The sequence below is a fragment of the Saimiri boliviensis genome, chromosome 5 (genome assembly GCF_048565385.1).
Source record: "Saimiri boliviensis isolate mSaiBol1 chromosome 5, mSaiBol1.pri, whole genome shotgun sequence".
In the NCBI taxonomy this organism is placed as follows: domain Eukaryota; kingdom Metazoa; phylum Chordata; class Mammalia; order Primates; family Cebidae; genus Saimiri; species Saimiri boliviensis.
The window spans coordinates 151,184,142-151,196,779 of record NC_133453.1 but is presented as its reverse complement, the minus strand read 5'-3'; the positions used below and the strand labels follow the sequence as shown (position 1 = coordinate 151,196,779).

At 48.6% G+C, this 12,638-nt stretch overlaps 2 protein-coding genes across 2 annotated transcripts in view; one reads left to right on the top strand and one right to left on the bottom strand.

The window, feature by feature from the left end:
• Positions 1-4,959, bottom strand: part of NIPA1 (NIPA magnesium transporter 1) — a 50,360-nt gene extending 45,401 nt beyond the window's left edge. The window contains exon 1 of the mRNA XM_074400145.1: positions 4,719-4,959. Coding sequence (XP_074256246.1) covers positions 4,719-4,845 — 127 coding nt within the window. The 5' untranslated portion in view covers positions 4,846-4,959. The remainder of the gene's footprint in view (positions 1-4,718) is intronic.
• A 238-nt stretch (positions 4,960-5,197) lies between these two features.
• The window catches only part of HERC2 (HECT and RLD domain containing E3 ubiquitin protein ligase 2), a 197,736-nt gene continuing 190,295 nt past the window's right edge, over positions 5,198-12,638 (top strand). The window contains exons 1-2 of the mRNA XM_039479850.2: positions 5,198-5,302; positions 5,843-5,945. Of these exons, the coding sequence (XP_039335784.2) occupies positions 5,874-5,945 (72 nt within the window). The 5' untranslated portion in view covers positions 5,198-5,302; positions 5,843-5,873. The remainder of the gene's footprint in view (positions 5,303-5,842; positions 5,946-12,638) is intronic.

Sequence of the window (12,638 nt, the reverse complement as noted above, 5' to 3'; positions counted from 1 at the left end):
CAGGATGGTCTCGATCTCCTGACCTCATGATCCACCCGCCTTGGCCTCCAAAGTGCTCAGATTACAGGCGTGAGCCACTGTGCAGGGCTGAGTTTTCTATTTCACGGACCAATTATCCTTATGTTGGATCTTCTCTCTCTTTTTATTTCACATCCTCTGTGTCTATAACCACTCAGAATAATGGTGGTCTCTTTGTTTAGCTCTGTTTTGTTTTGTTCCTGTAATCTGTTGACATCTTTCAGTACTTGTTTACATATATATATATATTTAAAGACAGGGTTTCACCATGTTGGCCAGGCTGGTCTTGAACTCCTGACCTCAGATGATCCGCCGGCCTTGGCCTCCCAAAGTGCTGAGATTACAGGTGTGAGCCACCATGCCCAGCCTATATTATTATTACTATTATTTTTGAGACAGAGTGCTTCTCTTGTTGCCCAGGCTGGAGTGCAATGGCTTGATCTCAGCTCATCACAACGTCTGCCTTCCAGGCTCAAGTGATTCTCCTGCCTCAGCCTCCTGAGTAGCTAGGATTACAGGCATGTGCCACCATGCCTGCCTAATTGTTTGTGTTTTTAGTAGAAACAGGGTTTCACCATGTTGGCCAGGGTGGTCTCCATCGCTTCACCTTGTGATCCACCTGCCTTGGCCTCCCAAGTTAGCTAGGATTACGGGCATGTACCACCACACCCAGCTAACTTTATATTTCTAGTAAGGATGGAGTTTCTCCATGTTGGTCAGGCTGGTCTCAAACTCCCGACCTCAGGTGATCTGCCCACCTCAGCCTCCCAAAGTGCTAGGATTATAGGCATGAGCCACTGCACCTGGCCCTAATTTTTGTATTTGTAGTAGAGATGGGGTTTCACCACGTTGGCCAGGCTGGTCTCGAACTACTGACCTCGGGTGATCCACCCACCACTGTGGCCTCCCAAAGTGCTGCGATTATAGGTGTGAGCCACCGCACCCAGACTTTATTCTTATGAAGCATTTGTGTCAGGAGTCCCCAAGGCACCTCCAAGGTTTGATGATGCACTAGGACCCATAGGACTCAGTGTATAGTCATACTCACAGCTATGATTTATTACAACGAAAGGAAACAAAGGAAAAAGGTCCATGGGGCAACGTCTAGAGAAAAGCAGGAGCGAGCATCCAAAAGGTCTTTTCCAATGCAGTCACCCAGCATGTGCCAAATTTCTCCCGCCATGAGTTAAGACCACAAGTGTAAAATGTCATGTACCGGGGAAGCTAGCGTGAGTCTAAGAATCCAGGGAATTTTTATCAGTGGTCAGTCACGCATCAAAATTTCAGGCACTTGGCCGGGCGTGGTGGCTCACGCCTGTAATCCCAGCACTTTGGGAGGCCGAGGCGGGTGGATCACGAGGTCGAGAGATCGAGACCATCCTGGTCAACATGGTGAAACCCCGTCTCCACTAAAAATACAAAAACTTAGCTGGGCATGATGGCGTGTGCCTGTAATCCCAGCTACTCAGGAGGCTGAGGCAGGAGAATTGCCTGAACCCAGGAGGCAGAGGTTGCGGTGAGCCGAGATCGCGCCATTGCACTCCAGCCTGGGTGACAAGAGTGAAACTCCGTCTCAAAAAAAAAAAAAAATTTTCAGGTACTCTAAAGAAAAGCAGAATTCAGCGCCGGGTGCGGTGGCTCAAGCCTGTAATCCTAGCACTTTGGGAGGGCGAGGCGGGTGGATCACGAGGTCAAGAGATCGAGACCATCCTGGTCAACATGGTGAAACCCCGTCTCTACTAAAAAGTGCAAAAAATTAGCTGGGCATGGTGGCACGTGCCTGTAATCCCAGCTACTCAAGAGGCTGAGGCAGGAGAATTGCCTGAGCCCAGGAGGCGGAGGTTGCGGTGAGCCGAGATCGCGCCATTGCACTCCAGCATGGGTAACAAGGGCGAAACTCCGTCTCAAAAAAAAAAAAAAAAAAGAAAAGCAGAATTCAGGTGCACTGGTTCACGCCTCTAATCCCAGCACTTTGGGAGGCCAAGTTGGGTGGATCATTTGAGGTCAGGAGTTTGAGACCAGCTTAGCCAACAAGGTGAAACCCCATCTCTACTCAAAGTACACACATCAGCTGGGTGTGGTGGTGCATGCCTGTAATCCCAGCTACTTGAAACTGAAGCAGAACTGCTTGAACCTGGAAGGCGGAGGTTGTGGTAAACAGAGCTCATGCCACTGCACTCCAGTTTAGGCGACAGAACAAGACTCTTTCTCAAAAATAAGTAAACAAATAAAGGAAAACAGCATAAACTGTGTTGTTTGTACAAACAGTTCAGGCAGGGAGCCACCCTTATCAGTCAGGGCATGGTGAGAGGCCTCTCTGAATCCAAGTGCCCAGATGCCAGCTTTGCAAGCAGCCCTTTCTAAGGGCAGTAGTCTCAGACCTGCTATTCTACTTCTTCTGAACAGCATCTGACAGAAAAGTCCTAATTCTTTTTTTTCTTTTTTGATATAGAGTCTCACTGTGTCACCCAGGCTGGAGTGCAGTGGTGCCATCTTGCTCAGTGCACCTCCGCATCCTGGGATCAAGCAATTCTCCTGCCGCAGTCTCCCAAGTAGCTGGGACTACAGGCGTGTACCACCATGGCTGGCTAATTTTTGTATTTTTAGTAGAGATGGGGTTTCGCCATGTTGGCCAGGCTGGTCTCTAACTCCTGACCTCAGGTGATCCACCAGCCTTGGCCTCCCAAAATGCTGGTGCTGGGAATGACAGGGGCGAACCACAGAGCCCAGCCCCGTTTTTTGTTTTTTGTTTTTTTTTGAGAGTTTCGCTCTTGTTACCCAGGCTGGAGAGCAATGGGGCGATCTCGGCTCACCACAACCTCGGCCTCCTGGGTTCAGGCAATTCTCCTGCCTCAGCCTCCTGAGTAGCTGGGATTATAGGCACGCGCCACCATGCCCAGCTAATTTTATGTATTTTTAGTAGAGACGGGGTTTCCCCATGTTGACCAGGTTGGTCTCGATCTCTCGACCTCGTGATCCACCCGCCTCGGCCTCCCAAAGTGCTGGGATTACAGGCTTGAGCAACCGCACCCGGTCCCAGCCCTGTTTTAATTTAAAGTGTATCTCATTTGATATTAGCACAGCCACTTCAGCTTTTTTGGTTACTGTTTGAACGTTGTATCTTTTTGTATCCTTTTACTTTGAATTTTTTTTTTTTTTTTTTTTTTTTTTTTTTTTTGGAGACGGAGTTTCGCTCTTGTTATCCAGGCTGGAGTGCAATGGCGCCATCTCGGCTCACCGCAACCTCCGCCTCCTGGGTTCAAGCAATTCTCCTGCCTCAGCCTCCTGACTAGTTGGGATTACAGGCAAGCGCCACCATGCCCAGCTACTTTTTTGTGTTTTTTAAGTAGAGACGGGGTTTCACCATGTTGACCAGGATGGTCTCGATCTCTCGACCTCGTGATCCACCCGCCTCGGCCTCCCAAAGTGCTGGGATTACAGGCTCGAGCCACTGCGCCCGGCCTTTTTTTTTTTTTTTTTTGAGATGGAGTTTCGCTCTTGTTACCCAGCCTGGAGTGCAATGGCGCGATCTTGGCTCACCACAACTTCCACCTCCTGGGTTCAGGTAATTCTGTCTCAGCCTCCTGAGTAGCTGGGATTACAGGCACGCAGCACTATGTCCAGCTAACTTTTTGTATTTTTAGTAGAGACCGGGTTTCACCTTGTTGACCAGGATGGTCTTGATCTCTTGACCTCGTGATCCACCCGCGTTGGCCTCCCAAAGTGCTGCGATTACAGGCTTGAGCCACCGCGCCCGGCCGATCCTTTTACTTTCAATCTGTTTTGCTTCTTCTTATTTAAAATGTTTCTCTTGTACATAGCTCACTGGTGGATCATGGATCATGTTTTCTTTTTTAATTCTTTCAGTCAGTCTGCCTTTTTTTTTTTTTTTTTTTTTTTTTGAGACGGAGTTTCACTCTTGTTACCCAGGCCGGAGTGCAATGGCGCGATCTCGGTTCACCGCAACCTCCGCCTCCTGGGTTCAGGCAATTTTCCTGCCTCAGCCTCCTGAGTAGCTGGGATTACAGGCACGCGCCCCCATGCCCAGCTAATTTTTTTTTTTTTTTTTTTTTTTTTTGTATTTTTAGTAGAGACGGGGTTTCACCATGTTGACCAGGATGGTCTCGCTCTCTTGACCTCGTGATCCACCCGCCTCGGCCTCCCAAAGTGCTGGAGGCAGAGGTTGCAGTCCGAGGGGATTGCACCGTTGCACTCCAGCCTGGGTGACAAGAGTGAAACTCAGCCTTTTTTTGAGTCCAGGAGTTCAAGAGCAACCTGGGCAACACGGCAAAACTCTCGTCTCTACAAAAAATACAAAAATTAGCCAGGCATGCTGACATGTGCCTGCAGTCCCAGCTACTGGGAAGGCTAAGGTGGGAGAACCACCTGAACCCGGGAAGTCGAGGCTGCAGTGGTGCAGCCTGTCACCCAGGCTGGCGTGCAGTGTGCAATCTCGGCTCACTGCAGTCTCCACCTGCTGGGTTCAAGCGATTCTCCTGCCTCGGCCTCCCGCGTCGCCGGAATTAGAGACACCCACTACTACAGCCGGCTAATTTTTGTATTGTTAGTAGAGACGGGGTCTGACCATGTTGGCCAGGCTGGTCTTGAACTCCTGACCTCAAATGACCCACTTGCCTCGGCCTCCCAAGGCGTTGGGATTACCGGCGTGAGCCACGCGCCCGGCCTTCTCTGTTTCCTACTTTGATGCCGGCATAGTCCTTCCACAGCAGCTCCACGGTATCGGCCCAAGGCTTCCGCTGCATTCGGCTGAACAGACACGAGGAAGCTCTTCAGGCCGCCGCCGACCGCACAAAGATGCGTCCTCATCCCCAGGGGAGCCGGTCTCGCCACTTGACCCCCACGTCAGCGTGAGCGCGACCACCCGCCGCGTTACGAAAGCTCTCCCTCCAGGAGAGGTTCTCGGGGCAGCGCGTGCGTGCGTCCGTGCGTGCGTGCGTGCGTGCGTGGTGCGTGCGGCGGAAATCCCGCCTCCCGGCTCCCGCGGTTGGCCTTGGCCGCAGCCCGAGAGTTCCAAGTAGGAAGATGAGCGGGACTGCCGGAAGCGGGGATGGGGAGCAGCGGCGAAGGGCTCCTCTTCTCCATTGGCTGCGCCCGCGGAGCAGCCTCGCTGCGATTGGCCGTGCGCGGGGGGCGGCAGTCCCGCCTCGGCCCGCCCCTCTGGCCGCTAGCGGCGCCGGGATCGCGGGCGCCGGCCGAGCCAGCGGCGGCCGGGAGGCAGTGTCCGCAAGCCGGCGGGGCGAGGCGCCCGGGCCCTGCGCGTCAGGTCCTGGTCGGGGGCGGCGGATCGGCCGGCGGCGGGGGCGGGGCGGGCGGGCGGCCGAGCCGGAGGGGCGGGGGTGGGCGCGGCGGCGGCCCCGGGGCCTGCGCGGGTCGCCCGCGGCGCGGCTCTCGGTGGTGGCGGCCGCGGGGTTTCCGCGGCGATCCTTCGGAGTCGCTCCTGGCTCTCGGCCGCCCTGCTGCGGGGCGAAGCGCGGGTGCGTGCGGCTGTCATTCGTCGTGACGACGAGGGGCTTCCTGTCGTGTCCCTTTTGGACGTGAGGGCGGGGGTGACATTGTGCTGCGGCCTCCGGTGCCCGTCCGTTCTCAAGGTCCCGCAGGCGGGTGCGCCCTGCGGCCTCGGAGGAGGCTTCGCCTCCGCCCTCCCTCCCTCGGGCCCTCTCTCCCCTTACTCCCCTCCCCCAGCGCTTCACTTTTCTGGTCTTTTTTTTTTTTTTTTTTCCCCCCCCCCGCATTAAACTTTTCGGGAGTGTCTTTGTAAAATAAGCGAAAGCGTTAGGTCTTCAACATTTATGTTTACCTGCAGGGCTGAGAACTGGGAGGAAGCTGGAGAAAAGATGTCTTCTGAGTCTTTCTGTTTGGCTGCCCAGGCTCGCCTTGACTCCAAATGGTTGAAAACAGATATACAGGTGGGGTTTGACATGTCTTTTTTTGGGTCTGTTTCTGCTTCCATATATAAATTTCTGGTTTAAGGCTTTTTAAAAAATTTTAAGTCCTTCTTTTAGGGTATGTAAAGGGCAGTCAGTTGTATCTTGCTACATAGAGGAGCAGGTTTATTCCCTGTAACTTAAAATGTAACAGTCTTTATAGCTGTGTTTGTAGATTGTGCTTGGCTGCGTTTTAATTAGTTCCTTGCAAGTGCACAAAACTTGAGATCTATTAATAGTTAGGCATTTTTTCCCCCTATTTATTATAACTGGTTAAGAAATCTGCCACACCCCTAACCGTATCACGGTGACTGTTTCTGATAGCTGTTGAGCCGTTTAGTTAACTGTGGAGGGGAACGTTGCAGAAGTAAGTTGCAGTAATTATGGCCTATAGAAACTCACTAATTTTATCAGGTCTTGGCGTTTGTGTTTCTGGAGGGACAACAGTTAGTTCAGTTGGGCTGTTTGTTTTGTATTCGTAACTCCTTTTTAAAAGGAGCGCTTGGATTTTCACGTCAAGAACATGAGGAAACAGTATTGGTAGATAATTGCAAGCTCGTCAGGACATTATCAAATAAATAGTAACAGTAATATTTCATTAGACAATTCTTTACCTCTAAACTACTTTTATTTGGAAATGGCTTGGAAAAGCTACTTTTGCAACTCCTTATCACGTGCAAAAAGAGGTGTTTGAAGTATTTTCTTTTTTTTTTTTTTTTTTGAGACGGAGTTTCGCTCTTGTTACCCAGGCTGGAGTGCAATGGCGCCATCTCGGCTCACCGCAACCTCCGCCTCCTGGGTTCAGGCAATTCTCCTGCCTCAGCCTCCTGAGTAGCTGGGATTACAGGCACGCACCACCATGCCCAGCTAATTTTTTGTATTTTTAGTAGAGACGGGGTTTCACCATGTTGACCAGGATGGTCTCGATCTCTCGACCTTGTGATCCACCCACCTCGGCCTCCCAAAGTGCTGGGATTACAGGCTTGAGCCACCGCGCCCGGCCTGAAGTATTTTCTGTGTGTGTATTTTCCTCCTCCCTGAGGTTAACCATTTTAGGTATTTCTCAAGTAATCTGCCTATTATATATAACACAATCTTACATAGTACTTGACTGTTCATCAAAAATTAGGTAGGCTATAAGCAGTAGTTGATCATAGATGCTTACACTGAAGTGTTATTGCCCCTTCACCGTTTATTTTGTGTTTTTTTTGTTTGTTTTTTTCTCTTTTTTTGAGACGGAGGCTCGCTGTGTCGCCTGGCTGCAGTGCAATGGTGCCATGTCGGCTCACTGCAACCTCTGCCTCCTGGGTTCAAGCAGTTCTCCTGCCTCGGCCTCCCAAGTAGCTGGAACTACAGGTGTGCGCCACCACGGCTAATATTTTTGTATTTTTAGTAGAGATGGCGTTTCACTGTGTTGGCCAGGATGGTCTTGATCTCTTGATGTCGTGATCTGCCCGCCTTGGCCTCCAAAAGTGCTGGGATTACAGGTGTGAGCCACTGTGCCTGGCCTTCTTTTTTTCTTTTTAAATAGGTGTTGAGTGTTGTTAGATATTAGAGCCCGGTGTTTAGAACTACGATGTGGGGCTAGGCACCATGGCTCTTGCCTGTAATCCCTGTACATTGGGAGGCCAAGGCGGGTGGATCACCTGAGGTCAGGAATTGGAGATCAGCCTTACCAACATGGTGAAACCCCATCTCTACTAAAAATACAAAATTAGCCAGGCGTGGTGGTGAATACCTATAATCCCAGCTACTCAGGAGGCTGAGGCAGGAGAATCACTGGAACCTAGGAGGCAGAGGTTGCAGTGAGCTGAGATCACGCTGTTGCACTCCGGCCTGGGCAATGAGAGCAAAACTTTGTTTCAAAGAAAAGGAAAAAGAAGTCTGTTGTGGATGATGGGATTGTTATGCAGGGGCTGATATTATGTAAGACAGAGCACAGAGAATTGGGTCAAGAATTGTTGTAGTAACTCTGTGTTTGTTTCTCTTTAAACATTTCCTTTTATTTAGCTATAATGACGGTTTTTTTCTTTGTCATGTTAAGTGGGTGGGAGAGGTGAGAGATGAGTAATTTTATATTTCTGAAATCTTGAGATTCAGGCAAACTTGTTTAAAAAAAAATTTTTTTTTTTTTGAGATGGAGTCTTGTTCTGCCGCCAGATTGGAGTGCAGTGGGTCGATCTTGGCTGGCTGCAACCTCTGCCCCTCAGGTTCAAGCAATTCTCCTGCCTCAGCCTCCGGAGGAGCTGCGATTACTGGCGCGTGCCACCACGCCTAGTTAATTTTTGTGTTTTTAGTAGAGAGGGCGTTTCACCATGTTGGCTAGGATGGTCTCAATGTCTTGACCTTGTGATCCTCCTGCCTTGGTCTCCCGAAATGCTGGAATTACAGGCGTGAGCCACTGTGCTCGGCCTCTTTTAATTGTTTTTATATTAGTGTTTATGTATTTTGAGAAACTTATTGGAGTAGAGGACTTTACCTAATGAATTTTTTTTCTTAGTTTAATTGCTAAACGTGAGTTTTAGTGTCTTGATCTAAAAGCAGTTTAATGCTGAGTTGAGTTCCTATGATTAGTTAGGCAGATAAACACACAGTGAAGCAGCATTTTTTTTGAGACGGAGTTTCGCTCTTGTTACTCGGGCTGGAGTGCAGTGGCGCGATCTCGGCTCACCGCAACCTCCGCCTCCTGGGTTCAAGCAATTCTCCTGCCTCAGCCTCCTGAGTAGCTGGGATTACAGGCACGTGCCACCATGCCCAGCTAATTTTTTGTATTTTTAGTAGAGACGAGGTTTCACCATGTTGACCAGGATGGTCTCGATCTCTTGACCTCGTGATCCACCCACCTCGGCCTCCCAAAGTGCTGGGATTACAGGCTTGAGCCACCACGCCCGGCCCCTAATTTTTATATTTTTAATAGAGATGCGGTTTCACCATGTTGGCCAGGCTGGTCTTCTGACCTCAAAGTGATCTGCCCGCATTGGCCTCCCAGATTGCTGGGATTACCTGCGTTAGCCACTGCAAATGGCTAGAAAGTTTTCTAAACTCTTTCTAGGGGTAAGGGAAATGACTAGGGTTTGGATAGTGTGCTCCAGAGGAAAAATGTGTTACAGGTATAAGGAGGATGAAAAAGTGATTGCCAACCTTTGTTTTATATGTCTCCAGCATTGCTTGTTTAATGCAAGGAATGAATGTTGTTGTTTTACCCTAAGGAATGAGACATGGTTTCCCCCTTTGGAGAGCTTCCTTTCAGACAGGAATTGCAGATGGAAACCTTGTGCTCACAGGTTTTACCCTTATCATGTTGAGGATGACTCTTCCACCTGGAGTGGGAAGCACTCCACTACTTCAGACTTTTGTATTGGAAACAGAGTCGACACCTGGTTAATGAATAATACATGGAGTAGAAAGAAGTTTCTTAGCCATAGGATTGATCAGATCTGTTTTCTACAGCTTTTTTTTTTGAAATGCCCTTGAAAGTTTTAATAACTTTAGAAAGGAAGAGTTTTGGAGTGTGAAAACTTTCATTGCTTTTGTATTATAGAGAGCACTGATAATCAGCTTCTTGATTATCGACATTATTTGGATGCATCAGGCCTAGGAACCTACTTTCAGCAACCTCTAATGAAGGGTTCATTTTATGCCAGGCATATGTATCTGGTTTTTACGTATAAACAGTTTAATTGTTCAACACTCTTTTCTGCTTGGTGTGTGGAGTGATTGAATCACCATGTTTTCCTGCATGACCCTTGTGAAGAGCAATCAATTATAGTGCTAAGAGGTGTTAGCCACATCACTTTTTATTTTTACAGTAAAAGTACTTCTAATCCGACGTGTTTGGTAGTTTTTTAGCAAGCCAAAAAGTCAGTTAAGCAAAGGAACTATAAAAAACAGTATTTATACCTTAAAGGCTTTTTATTTTTAAAACATGTGCTTGTGGCTGGGCGCGGTGGCTCACGCCTGTAATCTCAACACTTTGGGAGGCCGAGGTGGGTGGATCACGAAGTCAGGAGATCGAGACCATCCTGGTCAACATGGTGAAACCCTGTCTCTACTAAAAATACAAAAAATTAGCTGGACATGGTGGCATGTGCCTGTAATCCCAGCTACTCAGGAGGCTGCGGCAGAGCACTGCCTGAACCCAGGAGGTGGAGGTTGTGGTGAGCCGAGATCGCGCCATTGCACTCCAGCACTCTAACAAGAGCGAAACTCCGTCTCAAAAAAAAAAAAACACACGTTTGTTTGCCAGTCTCGTTGTAAGGTAAAGGGCATGTCTTTGAGCGTGGGTCCAGAGTGGAGATATCTTAACGTGGTACCTGAGATTAGATATGCATGAAGCAGTTTTGTTTTTAAACATTTTATTTTGCAATAATAATAGACTCTCAGGAAGTTGTAAAGAAAGTAGAGAGGTCGTTGTATATTTACCCATACTACCCCAGTGGTTACATCTTCGGGATGTATGTAACTTACACATGTAACTGTAAAACAGTATAAAAACGCAGGTACAATGTGTGTGCATAGTGCTGTGCCATTCTCTTGTGTGTCTATAAATAAAACCACTACCACAATTACTATGAAGAACTGTTTCATCACTACGAAGATCTTTCTCCTGCTTTTTCTCTTCTGCCACCATCTCTAACTCCTGACAGCTACGAATCTGTTCCCATCTCTATGATTTTGTTATCGTGAAATTACCATGTGATATGTGAGCTTTGGAGATGAGTTTGTTTACTCAGCATGATGCCTTCAGGTCCGTCAACGTTGTTCGTTGAGTATATCAGTCGCTACACTGGGACTGTTTGTCTCTTCATCTAATCAATTAAAAATGAGTAAGCATAAACGTAAGCTTGTAGAGTTAAACTTACTGAATGTAAATATTGTCACTTCATGTTTAGAAATATCAGGAGATGGGCTGGGCCCAGTGGCTCACTCCTATAATCCCAGCACTTTGGGAGGCCAAGGAGGGTGAATCACCTGAGATCAGGAGTTTGAGACCAGCCTGGCCAACATGGTGAAACTCCATCTCTACTAAAAATGCAAAAATTAGCCGGGCATAGTAGCATGCGCCTGTATTCCCAGCTACTTGGGAGGGTGAGGCAGGAGAACCGCTTGAACCTGGGAGGCTGAGGTTGCAGTGAGCCAAGATTGAGCCACTGTACTTCAGCCTGGGCAACAGCGAGACTCCATTTCAAACAAAACAAAACAAGTGTTGCTGAACTGCAGAGATGAACAGGCGGCAGCTTTTGCTCTTGAGTGGTGCTAGTCCATAGGTTAAGGAATAGAGTGATACTGCATAGGCTGGCGCTGTGGCTCATGCCTATAATCTCAGTACTTTGGGAGGCCAGGGTGGGTGGATCAACTAAGTTAGGAGTTCCAGACTAGCCTGGCCAACATGGTGAAACCCTGTCTCTACTAAAAATAGAAAAAAATTATCCAAGTGCCGTGGTGTGCTCCTGTAATCCCAGCTACTCGGGAGGCTGAGGCCAGAGCATGGTCTGAACCCGGGAGGTGGAGGTTGCGGTGAACCCAGATCACACCATTGCGCTGCAGCCTGGGCGACAGAGGGAGACTCTGCCTCAGGGAAAAAAGAGAAAAGGACAAAGACAGATGCTCCGTAAATAAGACAGCTTAGGGTAAGTGCACTGTGAAGGCGCGTAGAGACACTGGGCCTCCAGCGCAGGGCGTCACCTGTTCCCTCCTAGCATTTAGTTCCTTCTGTGCTGTGTCCTTTGCACTCTCCACCCCCAGTATTTAGAGTCCCTATTTCTCTCCTCTGCCATAGTCTTTTCAGAAACTTTTCAAGACTTGGTTCAAAACCTCTGAGCAGACATCTCCACGTTTTCAAATTAGGGTAAAATTGTAGTGGTTGCTTGTGATGACTTGCACGTCTGTAGACTAGGTGGCAGTGCTCCCTTTTGAATTCATGATTTTGGTTATTTGCATCTTCTCTATGTTTTGGATCAATCTTGTCAGGGTTTTATACATTTTATTAGTCTTTGTTATTTGATTAATTTTTTTTGTTTGTTTAATTTTTTTTTTATTGAGACAGGGTTTTACCATGTTGGCAGGGCTGGTCTTGAACTCTTGACCTCAGGTGATCGCCTACCTCGGCCTCCCAAAGTGCTGGGATTACAGGTGTGAGCCACCATGTTCGGCTGATTAATTTATTTTTATACAGGGTCTTGTTCTGTCACCCAGTCTGGAGGGCAGAGGTGCAATCATAGCTCACTGCAGCCTCAAACTCCTGGGCACAAGTAATTCTCCTGCCTCAGCCTCCTAAATAGCTGGGACTGTAGCTGCATGCCACTGTGCCCAACTATTTTTTTTTTTTTTTTTTTTTTAGGCATAGTCTCATTCTGTTCCCAAGCTGGAGTGCAGTGGTGTGATTATGGCTCACTGTAACCTCTGCTTCCCAGGTTCAAGTGATTCTCCTGCCTCAGCCTCCCGAGTAGCTGGGACTACAGGTGCCCACCACCACCCCTGGCTAATTTTTGTTTTTGTTTTTTTTTTTTTTTTTTTTTTTTGAGACGGAGTTTCGCTCTTGTTACCCAGGCTGGAGTGTAATGGTGCGATCTCGGCTCACTGCAACCTCTGCCTCCTGGGCTCAGGCAATTCTCCTGCCTCAACCTCCTAAGTAGCTGGGATTACAGGCACGCGCCACCACGCCCAGCTAGTTTT